General features: G+C 47.4%; 5 protein-coding genes across 8 annotated transcripts; 2 read left to right on the forward strand and 3 right to left on the reverse strand.

Annotated features, from left to right (window-relative positions):
- Nucleotides 1-526: 526 nt before the first annotated feature.
- Nucleotides 527-2199, reverse strand: LOC106746907 (ER membrane protein complex subunit 4). Of its 2 annotated transcripts, XR_001374624.1 has the most exons (4): nt 1944-2199; nt 1492-1760; nt 1149-1423; nt 527-811 (listed from the first exon to the last, which is right to left on the reverse strand). XR_001374624.1 is itself a non-coding variant. In XM_014624052.1 (3 exons), exons 1-3 carry the CDS (start codon nt 2009-2011, stop codon nt 1227-1229), a joined length of 534 nt encoding a protein of 177 aa, XP_014479538.1. In that variant the 5' UTR covers nt 2012-2199; the 3' UTR covers nt 527-1226. The 2 variants fall into 2 exon arrangements, 1 of the variants encoding a protein (XP_014479538.1); XM_014624052.1 differs by having other exon boundaries at nt 527-1423.
- Nucleotides 2200-2828: 629 nt separating this feature from the next.
- Nucleotides 2829-8745, reverse strand: LOC106746908 (rapamycin-insensitive companion of mTOR). The gene is made up of 10 exons (XM_014624053.1): nt 8492-8745; nt 8353-8400; nt 7936-8095; nt 5087-7871; nt 4618-4964; nt 4423-4552; nt 3998-4362; nt 3738-3840; nt 3532-3639; nt 2829-3309 (listed from the first exon to the last, which is right to left on the reverse strand). The coding sequence occupies exons 1-10, from the start codon at nt 8550-8552 to the stop codon at nt 2905-2907; spliced, it is 4512 nt and encodes a 1503-aa protein (XP_014479539.1). The 5' UTR covers nt 8553-8745; the 3' UTR covers nt 2829-2904.
- Nucleotides 8746-8988: 243 nt separating this feature from the next.
- On the forward strand, nt 8989-11024 carry LOC106746904 (angio-associated migratory cell protein). The gene is made up of 7 exons (XM_014624048.1): nt 8989-9391; nt 9470-9723; nt 9805-9949; nt 10007-10206; nt 10259-10459; nt 10527-10714; nt 10824-11024. The coding sequence occupies exons 1-7, from the start codon at nt 9193-9195 to the stop codon at nt 10894-10896; spliced, it is 1260 nt and encodes a 419-aa protein (XP_014479534.1). The 5' UTR covers nt 8989-9192; the 3' UTR covers nt 10897-11024.
- A 9-nt stretch (nt 11025-11033) lies between these two features.
- LOC106746905 (UPF0598 protein CG30010) lies at nt 11034-12342 on the reverse strand. The gene is made up of 5 exons (XM_014624049.1): nt 12236-12342; nt 11901-12146; nt 11723-11771; nt 11434-11654; nt 11034-11358 (listed from the first exon to the last, which is right to left on the reverse strand). Exons 2-5 carry the CDS (start codon nt 12063-12065, stop codon nt 11113-11115), a joined length of 681 nt encoding a protein of 226 aa, XP_014479535.1. The 5' UTR covers nt 12066-12146; nt 12236-12342; the 3' UTR covers nt 11034-11112.
- Nucleotides 12343-12665: 323 nt separating this feature from the next.
- LOC106746903 (katanin p80 WD40 repeat-containing subunit B1) lies at nt 12666-22040 on the forward strand. Of its 3 annotated transcripts, none has more exons than XM_014624044.1 (15): nt 12666-12917; nt 13472-13602; nt 13722-14066; nt 14239-14429; nt 14518-14668; nt 14754-14917; nt 15154-15275; nt 15457-15510; nt 15708-16209; nt 16348-16651; nt 16760-16933; nt 16995-17071; nt 17132-17206; nt 20441-20560; nt 20748-22040. In XM_014624044.1, the coding sequence occupies exons 1-15, from the start codon at nt 12884-12886 to the stop codon at nt 20881-20883; spliced, it is 2580 nt and encodes an 859-aa protein (XP_014479530.1). In that variant the 5' UTR covers nt 12666-12883; the 3' UTR covers nt 20884-22040. The 3 variants fall into 3 exon arrangements, with proteins under 3 accessions (XP_014479530.1, XP_014479532.1, XP_014479533.1); XM_014624046.1 differs by having other exon boundaries at nt 12666-13216; nt 20748-20883; XM_014624047.1 differs by lacking the exon at nt 15457-15510 and having other exon boundaries at nt 20748-20883.
- Nucleotides 22041-22900: the final 860 nt, after the last annotated feature.

The raw sequence follows: 22900 nt of genomic DNA on the forward strand, positions 1-22900 counted from the left end.
CGCTACTATTTTACATCATTTTAAGATAAAATGGGAAAATCGAAAGAGAGCTACCTCCCACGCTATTTAAAACCGTCTACTTCCACCTTTACTCAGCAGATGGACTGCCTTCCGATAAATTGAGCCGTTTCATTGGCTGCACATTATCTGAAGATATATAAACGTATTCAGTGCAAAGTATCCTCTGTGTCGTGCGTCCAATCTTCGTTCCGTGCAAACCCAGCTACAAAAAAAAACCAACCTAAACTCGGCCAGAGACTGCACAAGGATTGACATTGGAGCGAGTGTTTTCTCGCGATCGAGTTTCTTAGGTTAAATAGATTCTAACATTTTAAGATGTTTAAATTTTTGGTAAGTTAATGTACATACATGTATATATATAGTAATTTCTATACAATCTTCATACATCCTTGTTAACAATATAATGTTGCAGATCAGTTTAGGAATCGGAGTATATGCCGGAATATATCTGGCGCAAAATTACGAGGTATGCCGCACAAATGATAAGATTCGATAAGATCATATATTCCTAATTTATTCGCTTTATTTCGATAAATCTCTTGTTTAATATGTATCAAGGTGTGTGCGTGTAGTTACACTAAGTTTGTACAAATGGTGTAACATTCAAATTACCTGACTACAACATTTGCACTGTTCCCCCAATTAAGACTGTTTAAAAATTATCATAAAAATCGTACAAAGCTTCACGTGAAATGTATTATCATCATTTTCCGCAGGACTAATTATATATCACTTGTAGGTGCCACGTGTAGATGAACCATCCAAACTGTATCAACGAGTACTTGAATTTCTAGAAGAACACAAGAAGAAGCCATGATTTCTTTGTTCTGCAAAACTGCTTCCGGTGAACTGAAGAGAGAAAAACAGGGAACAGAATGAATGTGTCCATTACTGATGCGCAATACTTCTGGTTCCAAGAAGATATTGTTATACTTGCGCAAATAGGTGTGTGTGCGCGCGTGACGTGCATGCGTGGTGCACAAGATGTGTGTAATGTACATATGTAGTCATATACCATGTATAAAAAGACACATTTGCTTTTCCATATGTTTATTTTAATAAACGACGTTTAAGTGGTACGCATGTCCTTATTCACGCGCAGCTTGTAACTTAGCTATATGACTCACGATCGCACTCTCGCCGAGCACATTATGTGCACTTGTTATGATGTTCCTCTTATGAAGTCGGCCGACCGACTACACGCATCAAATATACATGAAACCACCGCCGGAATACTCCACTCGCGCCTGCGGCTCCACAAACGCCAGCCAATCGGACGCGTGTGTCGGCAGCAGGCCCATCGACTGACACTTATATAGTGCTAACGCGATATTGACCAATTGTCCTAAGAAGTACACGAACTTCTGTCCGAACGCGTGCGTCCCCTCGATCACTTTGAACGCTGGAACGAGGAACAAAAGATACGCAGTTACGAGCGGTCACGAGTTGTTTGTACTCGATAGTACTCACTCTGTTGCAGTGTGAACAACGCTTTGACCGGCCTGATGATGAGCATACAGACCATCATGATAGGAAAGATCGAGATGGAATTGCCGGCCATGTACATGATAAACAGATTCATAGGCACTTGCTTCAGAGGGCCCAGTGCCAAGTCCCAGGACTTTTTGATTATCAGATGGTTGGAATCGGATTCTCTCATGTACTCCACGTTATGAAAGACACCTGTAGGCGTGTATCCTGGTGGAGACGGTATCTCCACGCTCTTGTCTTGTTTCGTTCTGCATAAAGTACAGATTATTAACGGATACGAGAAAGTTGAGAGAAGTCATAAGGTATGAAAAAGTGCAGTTGAAGCAGCATCGAGCATAACAATGTAGTATGCAAATATGAACGCGAAGTCAGTGTGGTTCGGTCGCGTCCCTTCGTCATATTTGTCAAATTCGCACTGATAGGTTACGTACTTGTGGGCAAAGTCCAACGCCCATTTCGAACGTTTGGAACCCTGCTTGGAGTTCGCTGTCATCGTCATCGGTGTAATTCGCGCTAATGACTCGTATTCGTGTCTCCCACGATAAATAATAATGACGGATGTTGCGCGATGATGCGTGCAATCGGTGACGTTCAGCAATCACCGAAGCAGAAGGCAAAACTGTGAGCAGAGAGAAGCTTGAGAGCGGCCATCTCGTGAGAATTTGTCGCAACGTCCTCCTCTCCCGACGCGCGCTCTGGAGAGGTGGGTGTAAACCACGTCAGTCACGTTCAGTCCGTTGCGCTGTTGGTCAAGTCGATCGAGCTGCAATCACAAATGAAGATGAAATAATTCATATGCATGTTTATCTCTCTTTCTCTCTTTAATAGACAAAAAGAACTCCAATTTGTAACTAGAATTTTCTTCGATCAACTGTGTATCGTATAAAAGTTACTTCTTTCAAACCAGCATTGTTGCAATCAATAATTACAATATACTGTAACTTTAATCATATTTTAATATATGATGCCGCAAACTTAATAAAAAAATAATACTATAACCTCAATATTCGTAATTTTGATATGATATAAGAATATTATTTAAAGCGGGCGGGCATCACTTAATCTCTCTTCAAACACTCAACATATCTCCGCGACAAAAAAAAAAAAAAAAGAAAGAACCACCTAGCAACCCATAATAAATGTGAAACATTGGTAGCAGAAAGCATCTTTCTTTCCCTTATCTTTTTCCCTGTCTTCAGCCGACCACTCAAAGTACAACATAAGAATACACACACATGCACGCACGCACGCACAGGGTGAATCTGACTTCCTTCATCCTCATTTTTTTTCACTTATATATTTGTATATCCGTGATTTCGGCAGTGTATTTTATTCTTATATCATCGGTCTCTTCGATACAAAATATTTACAGTAGCGATTAACAGTCGAAAACTACGAATCAAGGCTAATGGCAGTGTTTGTACCTGATACTTTTAACGATCTATCGGAACTCTTGGACAAACGTATCCGTTCCTCCGGCTTCAGGATCTCGGCTATGATCTTCTCGTCGCTGCGCCGATCAGACGCCGTCGCTATCGCCGTCGTCGACTTCTTACATCGATGCATCCCCTCCGAACACGACTCCACGCTGGCCGAGGAGCCTTCCTCAGCCACCGACGCCAATTGCACCGTTTGCATCTCCGTCAGAGTGAGCCTTCCGTTGATCTTACCCTCAGTAAGACTACCGACCGGCTGGTGCGGACTGACTTCGGACGCAACAGGAACGGACGACGACTGCGGTGGATTCTCCTCGGTGCCGATCGGTATCTTCAGGATGTTCACTGGTTCCACGTAAAGCTACAGACGACAGAAGAATTCGCTTCAAATAACACGTCGCTATTATTACATTATATAATGTATCATATAAATGTAATATTATAATTAAGTAATATAATGATAGTGGATAAAAATAATCATGTTAAAAAGGTTTGCAAAAATCGGGGAATTCATTTCAACACGAAATCGATCGGCGTTGGAAAAACACGGCCGAGAGCCAAGTAAAGAAAAGATGAAACTCACCGCCTCGAATGGAGAGTCTAGAAATAATTCCTGCAGAAATCGCCGGGCTGGCATTCTGTATGTACCGCTGCCCAATCGCGCGGCTACATCCGAAAATAAGCAGGTGTCCTGTCGGGAAAAGAAGTGTACGTTTTTTTAAGATCTGTCTGATAGAAGGCACACGTCGAAACTTTCGAGAGAGAGAGAGAGAGAGAAAAGATAGAAACCTGAAATTTCTCCGGATAACGTTGTCTCAGTCTAAGTAACGTTTGACGACTATGACGGTACCACACGGGGTTTGCGAGCCGTTGGGTGTGCCTAAGTATCTCCCTGTACACAGAATACACATATTAAAGTAAGGGCCCACTTATTCCCTTTAATTCATATATCGACAAAGTAGTAAAACGAGCTTTTCAAGAAAGTGTTTCTTTTTTCCTTCCTTAAGAATGCGACTGGAAAATTCGGTGATGCAAAATGTTCTTGTTACCTCCGTAGCTTCACGTCCTGCTCCGTGGCGGCGTCCCTGCTCTTGCTGTGATAACAGACGAGACACGCGCGACAGTGCTCGGTGTCCGCGTCGTAATCCGAACTGGACTCCTCGTCGATCTCCGTCGTCTCCAGCTCCGACCGGACAATGTCCTCGAAGATGTTCGGCTGCGTCGGCTGAGGAGGTTCGGGGAAGACGTTGATCAGCCTCCTGGGCAGGCAGATACCCATGTAGAAGAGATTCTCGTTGTCGTCCTCCGGCGGAGGTGGTGTCGGTGTGAGAATCGTGTTCTCCGCGATCCAGCTGCGGGACGAATCCAGCTCCGAGAGACTTTGCAACGACAGCCGGCCGTCCAAACTATACATCTGCAAAGGAGGGTTGTATGAACGCTAAGTAACGAACTCGGAGTCCCGTACTAGAAGTACCTCTAAACTACTTTGGGAGTAACTCGGCCTGCGGTGACGTTGTAAACTACGCAGTCGCGCGTACCCTTCAGCGTCTTGTTGGCTTAATCTTTGTATACTCGAGACGGGACTCGGGGTTTCGCCTCTCTCTCTGGAAGGAAGGACAAATTACACGAACGGATGAACAGGTAAGCTCGCGCGGCGATCGAAACTCACGGAAGAACGTAACGGCGCGCCTCGAGGTCGGTGGCCGCGCTCTCGGATCGGTTCCTGGTGCGGCGCGCGATCGGCTCGGGCAGCTCCGGCTTGCCGTCACTGAGGCTCCTGTGATGTCGCTGCACCGGCACCGGGCTCGGGTACCTCGTGGCGGGCGGCACGACCGGCCAGTTGTCCCCCCGGCGATGCCTCACGCACGGCCAGTCGAAGTTGGCCAATGCGTCGGCGCCGGCGCGGGTGGTGCCGATCAGGCTGAGGGCGTACATCGCGGTGGCGCGCACCGAGTAATACGGACAGGTCTCCGCCATGGAGGTGATCATCTCGACGACGCCCAGGTGGACGAGATGCTCGACGCCGGCGGNCGGGTGGTGCCGATCAGGCTGAGGGCGTACATCGCGGTGGCGCGCACCGAGTAATACGGACAGGTCTCCGCCATGGAGGTGATCATCTCGACGACGCCCAGGTGGACGAGATGCTCGACGCCGGCGGCGGACGTGCCGGCGTGGCCGAGCGCCCACAGAGCGGACTTGACCTTGAGGATGCCGCCGTTGGGGCCGACGTGCTGCTGCTGCTCGTCTCTCGGCGCCTCGATCGTCCAACTGCGCTCCGGTGTGGTGTGCCGGGAGTCGTCCACGCTGGTCTTGACCATCTCGGAATCGGGGATCGTCTCGAGGCGGCTGCTGAACTCCGCGGCATCGTCCGCGCCGCTGGACGCGTCCGTCGCCGCGAGGCTGCTCTCCTCGGCGGCGGCGGCGGCGGCGGTCGTCGTGGCCGGACGCCTGCCACCGCCGAACTCAAGCTTGAATCGCTGGAGCACCCGTGCGAAACGCTGTATGACGTTGCGGCGCAGCAGCAGCTGCATACCGGGCTCGTGCTGGGCCAGCTGGCCGATCAGATGGGGCGGCGCGAAGACGTCGCGCGGCACCATCGGCAGGCTGCTTATCCTCCTCTGGTAGCTGCCGGTCTCGTCGCGCTGCCGGCGCGTCAGCGCGTCGTGTATCTCGCTCTCCACCAGGCCGACGTAGCGCTCGGCGAAGCTGCCGGGGCCGATCCAGCGTTCCAGCTCCTCCGCCGGCAGGCTGGCGAAGCCCTGCTGCAGCGAGTAAAAGCGGATCTTCAGCAGGTAACCCTTGTCGCCGAGGTGCCGCAGCCACTTGTCCCAGTCTCCGGCCTGCTGCAACATCGCCTCCAGGTACTCGCTCTCCTCGCAGGCCTCGTGGAGGGCGTCCAGTGCCGTGAACGCGACCGCGGTCGAGGCGTCCGAGAGCCGTTCGGCGAGCAAGGACATCGCCCAGCGCACGGCGTCCGTCATGCGGGCGCGCAGTATCAGCCGGAGGAACTGCGCGGCGTAGAGCCGCGTGCTGGCCAACGTCGCCTCGGTGATGATCCTGCCGAGGACCTTCCGGTTCGGGCCCTCCCGCGAGTAGTCCAGGCTGGAGACGATCAGCTTGACGTAGCAGTCGTGATTGGTGAGCAACGCGAGCTCCTGCAGCTTCTCCAGGAGGTTGAAGCTCTTCAGCACCACCGTGCCCTTGGCCGAGTGGCTGAGCTGGCCGAGGAAGAGGAAGTACTTCTGGCAACAGGTGGTGGACATGTGCCGCGGCGAGAAGAGGCAGTCGTGGGCGGACTCGGCCGCGCGGATCCTCGCGATCTGCTCGGCCACGTCGCCGATCAGCTCGTTCAGCAGCCGCGCCCCCTCCTCGTGCAGCTCCAACAGGCAGTTGAGCAGGTCGCAGCCGGCCAGGGTGGCCTCGCGCGCCAACGTCGCGCTCGTCCCGAGCTCGATCCTGCTGTAGCCGTTCCACGAGGGCTTGAAGTAGCGCACCAGCCGCTTCATGAACAGCCGGTGGTCCGAGTCGTGGATGATGCGGCTCGCGTCCTCGCGCGAGCGCAGGATCGCGCGTATCATCGGCCAGTTCCACGCGAGCGCGTCCTTCGAGACGAGGACCTGGGCGTCCTTCAGCAGCGGCGTGATCGGCGACTCCCGGCCGATTCGCAGCCAGTGCCGGCCGGACGGCCGCTGCCGCCTCGGCAGGGTCGGCCTCAGCCAGGCGCCGCCCTGGAGGATACGGTCGAGGAAGAGGCTCGCCGGACCCGGCCGGCGTCGCATCATCGCGTGCATCCGCTCGAGGATCGTCACCGCGGCGAGCGCCTGGTGCCTGCCGGCGCTCGCGTGCTCCAGCAGGTTCGGCAGCGGCGGCGTCAGGTCGCAGACCTCGGACGGCAGGAGGGAGTGGGCGAGATGCAGCAGCGCGCCCAGTAGCACCGCCGCGCGCACCGAGATGAACGTGTCGCTGGAGACGATCGTCTCCGCGAGGGCGCGGTGCAGGCCGCACTCCAGCAGGACGTAGACCAGCAGCGCCAGGTGGATCTCGGTGATGTTCGGGCAGTGCGACGACAGGGAGGGCAGGACGAACTTGCCCTCGGCGGCGACGAAGCCCTCGGAGAGCTTCCACGAGTCCCGGGCGCGGCCGGGGTCCACCGCGGCCAGCGCGACGTCCGGCTCGTCGGTCCACGTCGGCAGCGGCAGGTCCAACAGCTCGTACAGCAACTCCAGCACGGCGCCCCGCACCTCCAGCTGCTCCACGTACAGGATGTCGGCGATCGCCTTCAGCCCGGAGTCGTTGTCCGGCCGGCAGAAGTGGATCACGCCCGGGTACGAGCGGAGGATGCTCAGCAGCGCCAGTTTGCTCGCGGCGAATCTCTGCTCCCGCTCCTCCTTCGTTCTCTCCACGCTGGAGGAGTGCAGCTCGCAGTAGGGCGCGGCGAAGCACAGCAGGGAGACGCTGCCGCGCGTCTCCGGGTTGTTCAGCAGCCTCAGCAACACCCCGACGATGGACTCGACGACGACGGCGCTCTGCCCGGTCATCGCGGCCCTGGCCAGGGCGCCGACGCCGCCGCAGCTTATCAGCAGGCTCGAGTTGAGCACGCCCAGCTCGCAGAGGGTCGCCAGGAACGCCCGGAAGGCTCGGTCCCGCTCCTCTATGCCGCTGTTCGTCAGACTGACGAGAGACCTCGCGAGGTTCGGGCTGAAGTGCTTCGGGGCCAACGCGAGGATCCGCCTGACCAGTCGGAGCGCTTGCATCCTCTCCATCTCGTTGCGCAGGTTCACGTCCATGCTGCGCGCCAAGAAGTACGGGTACTGCAGCCTGTTGATCGCGATTACGTCCTGCTCCTTCTTCAGCATGTAGCGCACCGCGCGTAACGCCGCGGCGCGCACCTGCGTCGCCTCGTGCACCAGCGCGACGCGTAGGCTGCGAGGAAAAGCCGCCGATGAATCGCGACGATCGAACCGACGATCGAACCGACCACACTCACCAGCAGAACAGATCCTCCGCGGAGTATCCATAATCTTGAGAGTCGGCGGCTTCGCTGATCAACTTCACGATCGCGTTCAGGTAAGCTAACTTCTTTACGCTCGGAACGTTGTGACGCTGGCAGAGATTGCTCAAGACCTCCTTCACGTTCTCCTTTAGTCCTGACAAAACAATTTCACCCGACTGTGTTCATTGGTAAATAAGAATCGGAAGAAGCAGTTGAATTTGATACACGCGTATTTTACACCCTTAAAAACATACATAGAGGAAGGCGTGACAGACCGGCGAAATAACACACGTGGCGAAAAAACGATTTGCTAGATGAAGGCGGAAGACTATAAACGTCATCGGCGCAGCGGTACCGATCAAAGGGGGGCAACGATCTCTCTCACCGTGGTTGGTAGGTTAGGTTACTAACCTCTAGACAAGTCGAGCTGCACGCAGTTGTCTTCGGCGTCCTGGCGGCCTGTAATCAGAAAGAGGCGAGGAGAGAAACGCAAACTGCGCGAGACCATCGCGTGCGAATTTCAATGAAGAACCGTATCGTCACCACGCACTTCTGTGAGATCGGCCGGTTCGCAGACTTCTACCCCACATCACCCAGCTCGAGATTGCCATTGTCCGCCGGCACGTCGATCAGCTCGCCCGGCCGAAGAACACGCAATCCTCCTCGATCACTTATTCTCGCGCTCACCCAACTTCTCCGCGACGCTCCGCTCGATGCGTGCGTGGTTATCGCGCGTCGCCCGCGCGTCGCGATGTGTCATTTTCGGCCACGAGCGGGAGCACCGAGCGACCCAGCAAACGAGCACGAAACATTACGAATGCATCCGGAGACGAGAGAGCGACCACGCCGGTGCGTGTGTGTGATACACCGCTACCGACCATTTCTTGCCAACGTCATCCGCGCCCACTTGACGCGATAATGAACTCCGTGACAGCCACTGCCGGTCAATCCGGTTCGTGTCCGTGCTACACCAGTTATCTTCATACCAAATTCGCGTCCAATAGCAGGGTTCTTAAGTCTCCAAGGTGGCGATCGCGCGCAGCTTTTCTTGTAGAGACACGCTTCTTTACAGCTGCATCGTCTAAAATGACTGCATTGCGAAGGAGGGCGCTACGTTGCGGTGAAGAATTCACCGTAACTGTAACGTAATCTTCAATTTTCTTTATTCGAAATCTTGTCGAATATCAATCAAGAGTATTAAGGATTGAGAGAATAACGAATATAAAAAGTTCGAACCTAACCTAATTCCACATGAGAGATAAGTATCCATCATCTTCACTTGAGATGGACATTGAAGAGATTCCTGACCTCTCGGACGAAGACTTGGAAGAAGTTGTCGATTTGGATATGGAGAGTGATAATGACTCGGTGGAATCGATAGATTCCGTGAATTCAGTCGAAGACGAAACTTCGCAAAAGGCCATGTGCATCTTCAGAGGTCATTCGCATGGTAAGAAACTATTCCTGAATTCAGAAATGAAATCTATCAGCACGGACGAATATTGCCGAAATAATGTTTGCTCATCAGCTTCATCAGTGTTCTGCGGCTGCCTGAGCCAAAACGGTGAGCTGGCTGTGACAGGAAGCAAGGAAGATCTAGCTTATATTTGGGATACCACTACAGGAAACATCGTTCTGAAATGTACCGGTCACACGGACAGTGTTATATTCGCAGAATTTAATCATGATGATAACTACTTGGCCACCGGAGACATGAAAGGTTTGATACAAGTCTGGTCTAAGAATGTTTGTTGCTCGCAGTTCTACATAGATGAGTTACACGTGAGTGTTCCTTACTTTGTAAGAAAGTATATAATCAGTGGTGATAATTGTGTTGTCAATGATTGTTCTCTTGCTGCCCAGTGGATGAAGTGGCATCATTCTGCCAACATCTTATTAGCGGCCTCTGAAAACGGAGAGATTTACATGTGGAAGCTACCAAAAGGTCAATGCAAAATTTTTCACGGGAACGGTACTATCGTGGAGTCGGGTGCTATTTTTCCAGATGGTATGTACTGAAATACCTTCAGTTGAGAGTTAGAAGCTTCAAATTAGCATGTTGCAGGAAAGTCTATCGTGGTGGGATGCAGGGATGGCACGATACGTATAATTGACTTAAAAGAAGGCACCGTGATGGCCACCATACCCAATAATCAGGGTCATAGTAGTCTTGTCACTGACATCGATTGTCATATGAATAATAAATTATTCATTTCGGTGTCGACAGACGGCAAGACTATACTAAGTACAGCGCACAATGGCAAGGTAAGAAATGTTCGATCTGCAACTTGAGATGATCTTAACGAATCTTTTTCAGATAATTTGTGTACTCCAAGATCTTCAATCCGAAATGCCTTCAAAAGAAGATGACAATGCGGACGATCAGCAGGAAGGCCAAAGTGAGTCTCATAAAGAAAATTGGGCAGAGACGGTATCTTTCTGTAAGGATCCTGCGATTCCTCTCGCTGCGACTGCAACCGTTAACGGGGAACTCTTTGTATGGGACATTTCCAAACAGGTATCGTTTTCAGCATCTATAGCGAAGATATAGACGAGATGTATCAAAGACTGGATCTTCTCTCCAGGTTCTCAGGCATAAGATAGATCTTCAAATAATGGACACTCTTACTAAAGTACGGTGGAAAGGCAACACATCGATATTATTCGTGGCTGGATTGGATGGTGTGACAAGATGTATCGACGCAAAAACGGGCAAGTGTCTCCAGATATACAAGGGACACAAAAAAGCAATATTAGATTTACACATATCACAGTAAGTCACTTTAACGATTATATTTGTTATGCGATATCAATTAAAATAATGCAGAATGTGACAGATTCTCACATTCAATTTACTTGATATTCATCGGTGTGTTTTTCAGGAATGAACAAAGGTTACTGACAGTCAGCGATGATTCCACAGCCAGAGTCTATGATATTTCGTCCATATCCTAATGGGACGCGATACATAGAGAAAAGACAGGGTGACCGAGAAATCTGTTGCGACTTGAAAAGGCCATAACTTTTTTTCAACAAAAAAGTTTATAATTCTCTTTGCAGATTATATCAGGATTTTGATTATAGCGGTCGACTCTTGTATATCCGTGTTATTTCCAAAATACAATCCTTTTTACATAATGTACATTATTTGAATTACAGATAAAATCATTGTTACTTTTGTCCAACTCCGTGCATCAGTTTATCTCTGTACCATTCCGTGTCAAGCTCGTATCGCTTATTTTTCCATGTAAAATGTGTCGGTGCATTCGCCTCGCCATCATCGAAATCAAAGGAGACACTGAATTCGATGGCCAGTTTAGACCTCACGAGTCCGATGCCTGCTGCCTTTTCTGGAGCGGGATGATATACTCTCCCTGTGCTGGTGTTCATAAACAATTTTTGAGGTTCGAATCGTACCTGCGAAGAATTCGCGAATTTAATAGAAATTTGTAACTTTTACATTATAGCTTGATGCAAATTCCATGTGATTACCATCAATAAATCATCTGCATGCGCATAACTGAACCAGTCTTCTTCGGTGCCAGTTTCTGCGTTCTGTTTCCGAATCACTTTTGTGAAAACTAGTGGTAGGTCGTCGCATCTTACAAAGTTTCTCTCTACACCACAGATTGACAGAAACGGGAAGTCACTCATGTATCGACCAGTGTTATTTTTCTTCAGGTGCTTGAAGAAGAATGCCAAGAACTTTTTGTCTGTTACAATTTGCGATGAATACATCAATAACAGAGTGTTTTTAAATAATGTAAACAGTATTGTTCACCTTTGAAGCAGGAAGTGAAGTTTCTTATACGGACATCATCGAGAAACAACTGCAGATAAAATACACAAGTGGAAAGGAGAAGGTATATGTATTATGAGATTACTTGTAAAATATTACTCAGTTAACTCAGGTAAGAATATAACTCAGCCATCAAGTAAATAGTTAAACAAACAAATACCATGCCTTGGTGATCGATGTAGTAAAAATATTCCCGTATACGGGGTCGAGGAGATTGTCCTTGCACATATGTCACATTGTCCCTTCCGAGAATCCTCGGTAAAGAAATTTTGTAACTTGGCTTTGCAATTAGAAATCCAGTACGAGTACAAAATCCCAATGTCATTTTGACAAATATATTAACTTAGCACGAATCAAAATATATCTTGAAACGTGGAACAATAGGATCCGCCGTTCCTACTTAAATCTAAAAAAAGAGTGTTATTACAAGAGTTATTAGTTTGCGATTTGATTTTTCCTATCATTTACATAGAAATTCTGTAAACTATCCCTTACAAAGCGCCTCGATCACAGTCGAGCGTAACCTGTACCAGCCAAACTTAGTTCAAAAGTCTCCGCTACGAGCCGCCATTTTCGACAAAAAGTCCAACTTGTGATTCAACAACAGATCGGCCGGACTTTTTTTATTTGCTAATAATCGACGACTTACAGATAGAGAGGGGCAAGTGGCTTTATCAGGGAGTCGATCGTATACCTGAAAACGTAATGAAAAATTACAAAAATGAAGGAATTTATGAAAATATTTATTATTTCATCGATCAATATCTAGTGAATTCGCTGAATTTGGTAATTTTCACTACACGTTGGGAGGTCCCGCACAATCGATCCCTTAAAAAGTATCGAGAAAATGATCGATCAAAGAAGATCGACTCATTGACCATCTCGAATTTCTCGTCTCGTTTTGGCAGTTTTCTTCTTTTTTACCTTCATTAGGGGACGGCAGGGCGACGCGACGCGACGTCACGCGTCGCGGTGCCTAGATCGCGGTAGGCGGTTCTGTCAAGTGGACGAGGAAAAAACTAGGTGAAGGAAGCGGCAAACATGTTGCGTTCGCGCGGCGGCAGCGAGACGAGATCATACGTGCGCCGAACGAGATCCCGACCTGTCGTCGCCGCTGCCAAATAAGTCCGTGCACGCAGGAACATGGCCTCTTCCGCGAAGAGATCTTGGAAGCTCCGTAAGATCAGTGATCCCTTTCAGGATGTTGACGGAGCCCGCGTACTACGTTCCCCCACCTTCCGCGAGAATACGACGACTTCTCGATAACGTTTCCTTGTCTCTCGCTCGCGATAAACAGAGTCTGTTTGTACGATGCCCACACACTCCCGACCGCTATCTCGTGCTTTCTTCCTATTATAGTTACAGCTGTCTGAAGGATTCGGCGAGGATGACAGGTCGCATGACGCGAGTTGTCGTCGGATTTGTATAGCTCTTACGAACCGAGAATTATCCTATTTCCGATGCTGTACAAGTACAGTAAATATTTCCTTTATATAAATAAGATTTCTCTCGACAAATATATATGTAGAATTTGCCTTCTTAAAGATATCGTCCTGACGAAAATTATGTAGGTTCGTTAATAACCTGCGCGAATTTATATTGCGTCGTACAGAAGTGTATTTTTCCCCAATTTCTTGCTCATAGATACAAATAAACAGTCTTTGTTTACAAGCTGTCCCAATTATGTTTATATTTCTCCTGCCAATTATATTTATGGCTTTTGTTTTTCAGAGGAATTCGTTGCCCATACACCGAATGTCAATTGCTTGGCATTAGGCCACAAGTCTGGACGTGTTTTAGTAACTGGTGGTGATGATAAAAAAGTCAACTTATGGGCCGTTGGAAAGCAGAATTGTATTATGGTAATCAGTGATGTCTTGTTCTGAATTTGAATTCTGAGCTAGCAGTTATAATTTCAACATTAACGTAAATATGCGAGCATTATGATGTGACAATACTTAAATTGAAAATATCTTTTCAGAGCTTAAGTGGCCATACAACCCCGATAGAATGTGTACGCTTTGGCCAAACGGAGGACCTGGTATGTGCTGGTTCACAGACAGGTGCGCTGAAGATCTGGGATCTGGAACATGCCAAATTGGCGCGCACACTTACAGGACACAAGTCTGGAATACGTTGCATGGACTTTCATCCTTATGGGGAGTTATTGGCATCCGGTAGTTTGGACACGGCGATCAAGTTGTGGGACATTCGACGGAAAGGTTGCATTTTCACGTATAAGGGTCACAACAGAACCGTCAACAGCCTAAAGTTCAGTCCTGATGGGCAATGGATCGCCAGTGCTGGGGAGGAAGGAATGGTCAAGGTGAGTCGGAGACACTTCTCTAATTTTCTTTAAAACCGAGATTAAATTTCCGTTATTTTTTCTGTTATTAAGTGTCCATTATCTTTTGTATCCTTTCCTTTCTTTGCAAGTCTTTCTTTACATGCAAAAGGGAGGGAGAGAGACATTGATGTTTGTGTTACTTTTAAATTAGCTGTGGGACCTAAAGGCCGGTAGACAACTAAGGGAATTTTCAGAACACAGAGGGTCAGCGACCACCGTTGAGTTTCATCCGCACGAATTCCTATTAGCTAGCGGTAGCGTGGATAGAACAGTCCACTTCTGGGACTTAGAGTCGTTTCAGCTCGTATCTTCTACAGAACAAACTCATTCTTCTGCCATTCGGTGGGTAATAAGTCTCTGAGATCGTAATAATTATCTTACAATAATCGCACCGCTCGATTTCGCATAATTTTTTATTTTACCATTTTAGGTGCCTGTATTTTAGTCAAGGCGGAGAATGTCTGTTCGCCGGTAGTCACGACGTTTTAAAAGTTTACGGTTGGGAACCGGGGAGGACCTTAGACACTATACCCACGGGTTGGGGGAAGGTTCAGGACATAGCTGTGGCTCAGAATCAATTGGTAAAACAAGCCTCGTGTCACGCAAGAGTTAGTATTTCTCATTGCTTTGTGAAATTTAATACATGTGTGCGTGATCGTTTCCCAGATCGGTGCGAGTTTCCACACTGCGAATGTCATACTGTACGTGTGTGACTTGAAGAAAATTGCGCCACTAGGTGGAGTATCCACCGTGGGTTCGCCTTTCAGTCACGGGAATTCCCTGAGGAAAAGCTTTTCCAGGGAACGACCGCTCGCATTGAAGAAACACACGTGAGCTTCTTTCTTTTAAGATTCGATCTGAAGTGACAATTATCTGGTAATTATTAAATTGAAAACAGAATCTGGTATATTTTATCAATATATATATATATATATTTTGTTCAAACAGTCATAAAATAATTTGCAATTGATTTTGACGTGTCAGAGAAATCATTCAGATTCTTTACGTCGACATGGCCATCGGAAATCTTAATTAAAAATGTAAAACTGTTCAATCACACTTACAGATTGGACGTACGGACGATAGAAGAGGCGGACAAATCCGGCACAGATCCGGAAGACGAGGTCACTTACGCGGATATTCCCAACGTAACCGATTACAGAGACATTTTCCAGCCGAGCAGGGCGTGTAAGTAATACTCATCCTAAATGAGTGACATTCTGCTGTCTGCGGCCGAGAAGAGATTCCGCTTTCGTCCTAATCTTCCGCGATCACCCTGTGACAAACTCTGTGTCGTACACGCATATCTAAACCGTGAATGTTGCGTGAGTGTTGTGAATGAGCATGCCGCGCATGTGATATGTTTCAGTGTCTCGCACTCCACCCCCCGAACCTGAGGCTTACGAGGAGCCTCGCGACGTAGGTGAGTTTTGTGCGCGATAACGTTAATCTTGTACAGTGTCCCGTCCGGACAGCTTGGAATTAAAGCCATCCGTGACGCACAAACTCTATCTGTAAATGTCTCTCTCGCTCCCTCTATCTCTCTCGAACGAAAAGATGTGTTTCACAAGGAAGAGTCCGCCGAACAAGTGTCACACGTCTGTTCGATTTGTCTTTTAGATCCGGCGCAGCCGCAGATACTGCAAAATCTCTCTACCTCAATGTCGAACACGATCGATCAAGTGCCGCCGATGCAATCACCTTCGCCCCCGCCTGCGCCCACGTTATCGTTAACGAAACCCGTGCGCATCCAGCCGATCAAGTCCTCGCCTCCGGTTCACCGGAACTCCATCACCTCGACCAGCCAGATCAGAGCGAACCTGCAGGCGAACAACGGCCTGAACAGGCCGTCCAAGAATTTGGCCTCCATACCGCCGTTGAGGCAGAACATCACTCCGTTCCCCGGCAGCAGAAAGACGAACGATAACACGGTACCGTTGGGGCCGCAGAGGTCGAACTCGACCCTGACGCCGCGGGTCGCGCCGATGGCCGCCGTCATTCCCGTGATGGACGACGGTAAACTGAAGAATAGAGTACCTAGTCCGGATTCGCCGAAGCATTATCTGAAGAGGCAGTACAGCAGGGACGGCGAGCAGGGATACGAGAGCGATTATCCTGTACAGTGAGTGCCTCTCCGGTGTACAATATTAATACTAGGACGAAGGAAATTTGCTGACCGAACAAGACATATTTAAATGTAGAGAATATAATTCTATATATTTATAATTCATATATATGAAATGTGATTCTTTTTTGGCAGAATTAATAATATAAGGCACAGTCCATCCGACCCGGCGCTGAACAGGCCGAATACCGCGCAGTCTAGGTCTACGTCGCTCAACAGAAACTTCGCTACCTCAACCGCGTTGTCGGCACGCAACCCATCCACCACCGCGTCGTCGTCCACGAGAAAGCCGAACAAAGCGCAAGTCCCGCCGAATCCCAAGCTCGACGTACGCGTCTCGCAGATAAGAAACAGCGTGGTGGAGGACACGGAGAAGGAGGAGCTCGTGCCGATGAGCGCCGACAAGCCCTACGGATTGGACGTTGAGAATTTTTTGCCAGTGAGAGTCCCTCGATATCCGTTTGCCTTTCAAATCGTTGCTTTGTTTGTGTGGAAATTTCATTCTCTGAGCCAAATTCTCAAATAGGCAATTTGGTCTGTTTTACAGCACACCGGTTCCACGGCGCTGGGGTACCCGCAGATGGGCGTGCTGACGGAAATGTCGGAGGCCGAGGTGTTGAACAGCATGATGCGCAGCCACGAGTCGATGATGGCGGTAGTTAAAAGCCGGCATCGCTCCTTACAGATCATATACTCCCTCTGGCACAATAAAGATCTCAAGGTAGTCATCCGCGCGAAGAGCAATATGCAGCGGAAACTACAAAGCGGGTTATCGATTTCAGGCCGCGGTGGACTCTGCAGTGGCGATGAACGATCTGGCGGTAATCGTGGATCTTCTGGGTATCCTCACGTTGAAACCGTACGTGGCTCTCCCGATCTATCACTTGGATCCCAATTAATATTGTATCTTTGTTCGCAGAACAATGTGGAACTTGGATATGTGCAATTCTTTGCTCGGCCCTGTCAGCGATCTCCTCCAAAGTAAATACGAAATGTGAGTATCGCTGAGTTTCTTCGAGTGGCATTTCACTCGGAAAGTGGCGAAGCTTGGAATGTATTTTGATTGCGAATGTTTCAAACGATTGGAATATGTTTCCGTGAGGAATATATCAGATTCGTTTCAAATAAAATAATAATTCTATTTTTGGACATTCTTCTTTTCGAGTGAGATTTCACTAGAAAATATTTGGAGAGTAAATCGTTCTCCATTTTCGTACTCGTCCGCTGTTTTACATACTAAAATAATCGTTACTCGCCGACGCGTATTGCATCGGAAAATGGAGGAACCCTCGTTTTCGAAACGTTCGTTCGCGAGGTCTAGGGTTGCAGTATGGGAATGGCTAATTTAGCATAGTGGGGAAATCCGAGCGAGTGGGGCGGTTCGCGAAATTAGCCGAGACAATGGGGAGATAGCGGCAGATGCAAATGCGACAGCTTGCTGTCCGCGCACGAGCGGTAGTATTGTTCGTCGGATTTCAATTGAAGGCACTCAAGTGCCGACCGTACAGGACGGCCGTGTGTCATCTTCGCTGTCAAACTCGCGAATCTGTCGAGAATGGGATGCGCAATTGTGCGCTCGAGGACGTTACAAATATCTCAAAAAAAAAGGAGAAAACAAATTTGAGAAGGGTCTAAAATTTTCAATATTTACGAAGCTTCAAATTTAAACAGCTGTGTAGAACGTGTAAGAAAGTTCGTACTTTTAAGGCTCGGTTATTTCTGGCAGCCATATTAGTTTTACAATGTCAGAGGCGAGGAAATATGACCCAGTTAATTTTTTGCAACATATATAGTTTTATTTTTGAGATTTCTCTGAAAAACATGATAGTTTCGTAACCTTAAAATTTGTAAAATGTGCGGGAAACCGAGACGTCTCCGATATGTCACGTAAGAAAAATAATTCCTGAAGTAACAGCCATTCTTAGCTGTCAAGGCTGCCTGAGTATACACGCGTACTATATTTCATAAGAAATTTACCGCATGTCATATTTCTTCCCTCTGACGTCGTATATAACCAACACGACTGCCGGTAACAGCCGAGCCTTAAATTTCAAATTTGGACGATTTAAGAATCGCGCGAAAAATGCGAGAAAAAAGGTCGGGAGGTTTCCATATATATTCCACTGGCACACACGCGTATCGCGCACCGTGCAAATTTAAACGGTTTCCTCGTCAGATACGCACCGCTTCCTCGGCTATAAATCCGAGGGGAGAGAACTTGTCTTTTATGTTCCCGTTTGAAAGTGGGTGATTAACCGACCGCCCTCAGTTCCAAGCTGTTGCTTGAGCTCCGTGACGAGAAACGACTGTTTCCTTCCTACGTTTCATCGCAGACTGTCATTACTCACCCTCGGCTGCCACTATTTCGCGTGTTACCTCACAAAAATTACCGTCGTTTCCTTTGATTGGCATTTACTCCGCCATCGGAAAGTTACATAAATATAATAAGAATTAGCATGTAATATCCGACTAAAAAAGAGTCGAAATAACGACGAAAATTCTGGTCTACTTTTTGGCGAACAAATGATTTGCGGAGAAAAGTCGCAATTAACGTTAATTTACGTTTAACTAACTTATCGAGTTCGTTTCCTTTCGACTGAGAATTCATCGATATTATTTCACTTATTTTTTTTTATTATTGAATTTTAAGATTTCATCTTTAGTGCATAATTCAAATTATTTGAGATCAATTCAGCTCCTTATATTAGTAATTTGTACATCGATTAATAGTAGTCGCACTCCGTGCTTGCTTAAATACCGTAAAAGTGAATATAAATTGGTTACCCGCCGCTGAGCAGCTGTCGCCCGCAGTCACTCGTAATAAGGATGCCGTCGGAAGGCGATTTTTTGTCGGAGCCTATCGTTGTTTTCTGTAGCAATTTGTACGGTCTTTCTTCAGACGTCTCGTAATCCTCTTAATTATCTCACACAGCGGCAAAGAGACGGACACACAATTTTCATGTCGATTTTCAAATCTGTCTCTTAAAAAGACATCCAGTTTGATGAGATTCTCTTAATTAACCTGATGTTCTAACAGACGCGGCAACTGCGTATTTACGTATTTATGCGACTACTCGATTCGCTCGTTGCGCTTATTGTGACGGGCAAATATACACATCTCGAGCGACATTATGCAGTATGCATATAGTTGACGCTCACCGGGTTTTCACGGCCGATCCGTCACGGGCTTTCGTCCTGCACCCGTTGTGGTGCCGCGTGAGAAAAAAAAAGAGATCTCGCCAGTGAATGTCCGTGTCACGAGGGAGGGTTCAACCCGCCCGATCGTTTTCCAATTTCGCGATCGCAACCCCGTCCCTCGTCTACTTTCATCCTTGCAAATGTTCATTGTTTCGGAGAAATATCAACTCTGCGACGTGGAACAAAGCATTGAACGCGAATTAATATAGATATTATTTGTAACAATTAATATACTTATTTTTTATCAAAATATGATTGAACAATTTCAATTCTCGGAAATATATTTTAATTATTATTACGTTACCTTCGCGAGAGATTGTTAATAATTATTATTATTACTTTCGCGCGGAAAAATAGTTTCGGCTTTTATTTTTGTCGGTTGCAGCTCGATCATGTTTCCTACTTTGTCACAAGCCACGTGGAATCCCGATCGCGTGGTGCATTCATGAGACCGCGTATGATTCGTTTCGCTGATTTCAACGGGAGCACGGGCGCGCGAACCCTTTATCGCCCGTCCGAAAGCAAGCATGGTGAATCGCGCAGGCAAGCCTTTCGTGTCCTTTCATTATTTATTGGCGTCGTTACGGCCTAATAACGGCCGTTTTACAACGGGCCGGGCGTGACCGGACGAAACCCGGTGGGTGTCGCGAGACTGTTCTCATTCAGTGCCTCCTAACACTCATCCCACATTTATAGATTTCTAGATAAGTAGGATAACATAGTTCTAAAGTTTCGGGAAAAGAACTCGTTTTTTTCCCATTTTTCCACAGATTTTCTCGATTTCTTATCTTCTATATGAAAAAAATAAATGTGGCAAGTTTTAATTGAACATACGTAAATTTTTCTAAACGAATTTTTTTACCCTTGGGACGGGAGTCGGAGAAATTCGCGAAAAATTGAGGGAATACGGTCTTTTCCGAGACTTAAAAAATATAAATAAAAGTTTTTTTTTTAATAAACAGAAAAGTAATTTTACATACGTTTGTAAGACCGAATTATTTATCCTGGCGAAATCGGATTTTCGTTTCAGGTACATAACGGTAGCTTGCTCGGCGCTGAGACTTATCCTTCGTAACTTCGCCCCGGTGATAAAATCCAACGTGGAAGCGCCTCTTCACACGATCGGCGTCGACGTATCGCGAGAGGAACGGTGAGTGTCTGATTATTAAAAGCTTCCTCGAAACGGTGTCATTTATTTCTGCGATCGAAGGTTCTTTTCAAATAGATTCGCTCAAATTATCAGCAGAAACTCGAGTGTCCTGCTCGAAACCGCGTCGGAACGATTCGACGTCGGCCACTGGTTCGTAATCTTTTGGTTTCTTCGTTCGTTGCCTCAGGTATCACAAGTGCCTCTCTTGCTACGAGAAGCTCATAGCGATACGGGCGATCCTGCTGAAGAAACAGTCGACGACTCCCGGCAAACTCGGTGCCTCGTTCCGCGATCTGGCGGTCCTCATCAGGGGTCTCGAGTGACCGGAGCCGTCGGTGAAACCCACGTGAACTCGAGACCACTGTCAGTGAACGGACGAGGAACAGCGGAAAGATCGAACTCCCCTGTCGAACTCGAGCGACGAAATCGCGACTGGTTTTCGCCGTGCGTTGAAAAAAACGTGAAAACGCGTTCCTACTGCTGCTCTCTTCTTCCGCCGTCACCGATCATCGGAGAAAGCGAACAAAATTGCGAAATGTTCGATACACCGTCGTCGGGACAAACGAGTCGCGTTGACGAAAGGAGACAAAAAGAAGTAGAAAGAAGAATTCCGTAGTTTGAAGGATGAACAAAGGCAAGAAGATTCGCGTTTTGGGAGAAATTCGCGGATGGACGAGAGAGAGAAAGAGAGGGATAAAGCGAAAAGCGTAAAAAAAAAATGTTGCTGAATGCGCTTAATGCTGTGTCGAGACATCGAGATCGAAGAGCGACCCTTTTGGAAATTTTCGAGCTTTCGAATGTACTTCAAGGCTTCTTTTGTGGATCTACTTGATCCCATGTCGGATAAATTGAATTATCTTTTACAATCCAGAACATTCCTCTGTTAGTCGTGTCATATTTTTAAAACAATAAATCGAAATAATACAATATCGGTTTTTTTTTTTTTTTTTTTTTTTTTTTTTTTTTGAATCAATGCAATTCGACGGAATTACTTCAGGCGCGCAGAAAAGGCGCGAGAAATTTGCCTCTTTGTCGGAAGTATTTTTGCTACAAATTTTAATACAAGTATCAAAATCCAAAAGCCCCTTTAGCTTTATGGGAAAAAGAGATAACACAGCGGTAAATCTCGTAAGCGAAGTTCAATGCCAGGTTCCAATGTGTCAGTACATCGATCTCAAAGTGCTCACTTTGGGGGATTACGTTGTGGAGAGTGTCGCTAATCGTCAGTTTCTCCGTTAAAATATGTATCCGTGTCTCTGATTGCACAGCACGAGTCGAGTTTCGAGTTGACGTTTCAATATTTGCACGGATGCTCGCGGTCGGTGCTCTTTTGCGCCTTTCTTGCCAAGATCGTTGGGAATCACGAAACGATTTGAGTATGTGTGTGTGTGCGTGTGTGCGTATGTGTGCGCGCGTATGTATATCAGCCTCGATCATGGAGGCGGTGAGCGCGACGAAGGCGACGCTTAACTTGATAAATGAAAATAACGAGATGCGTGAATATAGATAATGTAATTATATATTTCTTAGCGTATGAGAGAGAGAGAGAGAGAGAGGGCGGGAGGGAGGGAGGGAGATTGTATTTTTGCAAGAGAAGCATTTTGCGTCCATTTACAATAAAGTACTCGTAACCATAAGCGTAACTTGAACCCTGCAGATAGTACGTAGGTATTTAACCCGTTGAGCCTATAATATATATAAAGAAAAACTCGTACGCGCCTAAAAAGAGGGAGACGGCAATGGGGAGCAGACAGGGACGTTTCGCGACGATATTCCTTTTATACGCGTTTAAATTATTTTTTTACAGAAAAGCGCCTGTCAACCGCGAACATTTTATCCGAGATTCTGCGCGGGACTACTAGCAGCGCGTTTGATAGAGGCAGATGTCGCCGAGAATGTCGATACGTAAAGAGCAACCGCGTGTACTTTTAAGAATATTACAACATTTTTATACTCGAAGTATTAACGCGCGAACGGGGTCAAGAAAGCGTCTCAGTCACGCATCAGAATGCGAGAGATACGGAAGAATGGGAGTATATTCCGAAGACAATACATCATTTTGCGAGATTCCTTCTTCTCTCTTTCCTTTTCCCGTTCTTCATGTTTTGCCGTGATGATCGGACCGAAAGGCGTTCGTGATTGCGTCAGACCCGAATTAAATAACGTCAAATTAAAGACTGCTTTCATCACCGCGTTGCGGAATCATTGAAGATCACTGCTATCTTCACTTTTCTTCTTTTTACAGTTCGTATCTTTACGAGTGCAATAAATCAATATTGCTCACAGCGGCACATTTTGCGATATTCCCTTTTTTTTTACACGGAATTCGTTTTTTTCTTA

The sequence above is a fragment of the Dinoponera quadriceps genome, unplaced genomic scaffold, assembly GCF_001313825.1.
Source record: "Dinoponera quadriceps isolate SergipeBrazil2010 unplaced genomic scaffold, ASM131382v1 scaffold1852, whole genome shotgun sequence".
NCBI lineage: Eukaryota > Metazoa > Arthropoda > Insecta > Hymenoptera > Formicidae > Dinoponera > Dinoponera quadriceps.

Bases quoted from the DNA above. Each gene is read 5' to 3' on its own strand.
- LOC106746908 (XM_014624053.1), bottom strand. From the start codon at position 8,552: ATGGCAATCTCGAGCTGGGTGATGTGGGGTAGAAGTCTGCGAACCGGC. The intron at 8,401-8,491 runs GTGCGTGGTGAC...TTCTGATTACAG, and splicing joins AACCGGCCGATCTCACAGAA to GCCGCCAGGACGCCGAAGAC. The intron at 8,096-8,352 runs GTTAGTAACCTA...TTGTTTTGTCAG, and splicing joins GCAGCTCGACTTGTCTAGAG to GACTAAAGGAGAACGTGAAG.
- LOC106746904 (XM_014624048.1), top strand. From the start codon at position 9,193: ATGAGAGATAAGTATCCATCATCTTCACTTGAGATGGACATTGAAGAG. The intron at 9,392-9,469 runs GTAAGAAACTAT...TTTGCTCATCAG, and splicing joins CTTCAGAGGTCATTCGCATG to CTTCATCAGTGTTCTGCGGC. The intron at 10,715-10,823 runs GTAAGTCACTTT...TGTGTTTTTCAG, and splicing joins TTAGATTTACACATATCACA to GAATGAACAAAGGTTACTGA.
- LOC106746903 (XM_014624044.1), top strand. From the start codon at position 12,884: ATGGCCTCTTCCGCGAAGAGATCTTGGAAGCTCC. The intron at 13,603-13,721 runs GTAATCAGTGAT...ATATCTTTTCAG, and splicing joins GAAAGCAGAATTGTATTATG to AGCTTAAGTGGCCATACAAC. The intron at 16,934-16,994 runs GTAGTCATCCGC...TATCGATTTCAG, and splicing joins GGCACAATAAAGATCTCAAG to GCCGCGGTGGACTCTGCAGT.
- LOC106746905 (XM_014624049.1), bottom strand. From the start codon at position 12,065: ATGACATTGGGATTTTGTACTCGTACTGGATTTCTAATTGCAAAGCCA. The intron at 11,772-11,900 runs GTATTTGTTTGT...TTTTATCTGCAG, and splicing joins ACATCGATCACCAAGGCATG to TTGTTTCTCGATGATGTCCG. The intron at 11,655-11,722 runs GTGAACAATACT...AAATTGTAACAG, and splicing joins CTTCACTTCCTGCTTCAAAG to ACAAAAAGTTCTTGGCATTC.
- LOC106746907 (XM_014624052.1), bottom strand. From the start codon at position 2,011: ATGACGATGACAGCGAACTCCAAGCAGGGTTCCAAACGTTCGAAATGG. The intron at 1,761-1,943 runs GTACGTAACCTA...TACTTTATGCAG, and splicing joins GCGTTGGACTTTGCCCACAA to AACGAAACAAGACAAGAGCG. The intron at 1,424-1,491 runs GTGAGTACTATC...TCCTCGTTCCAG, and splicing joins GTTGTTCACACTGCAACAGA to CGTTCAAAGTGATCGAGGGG.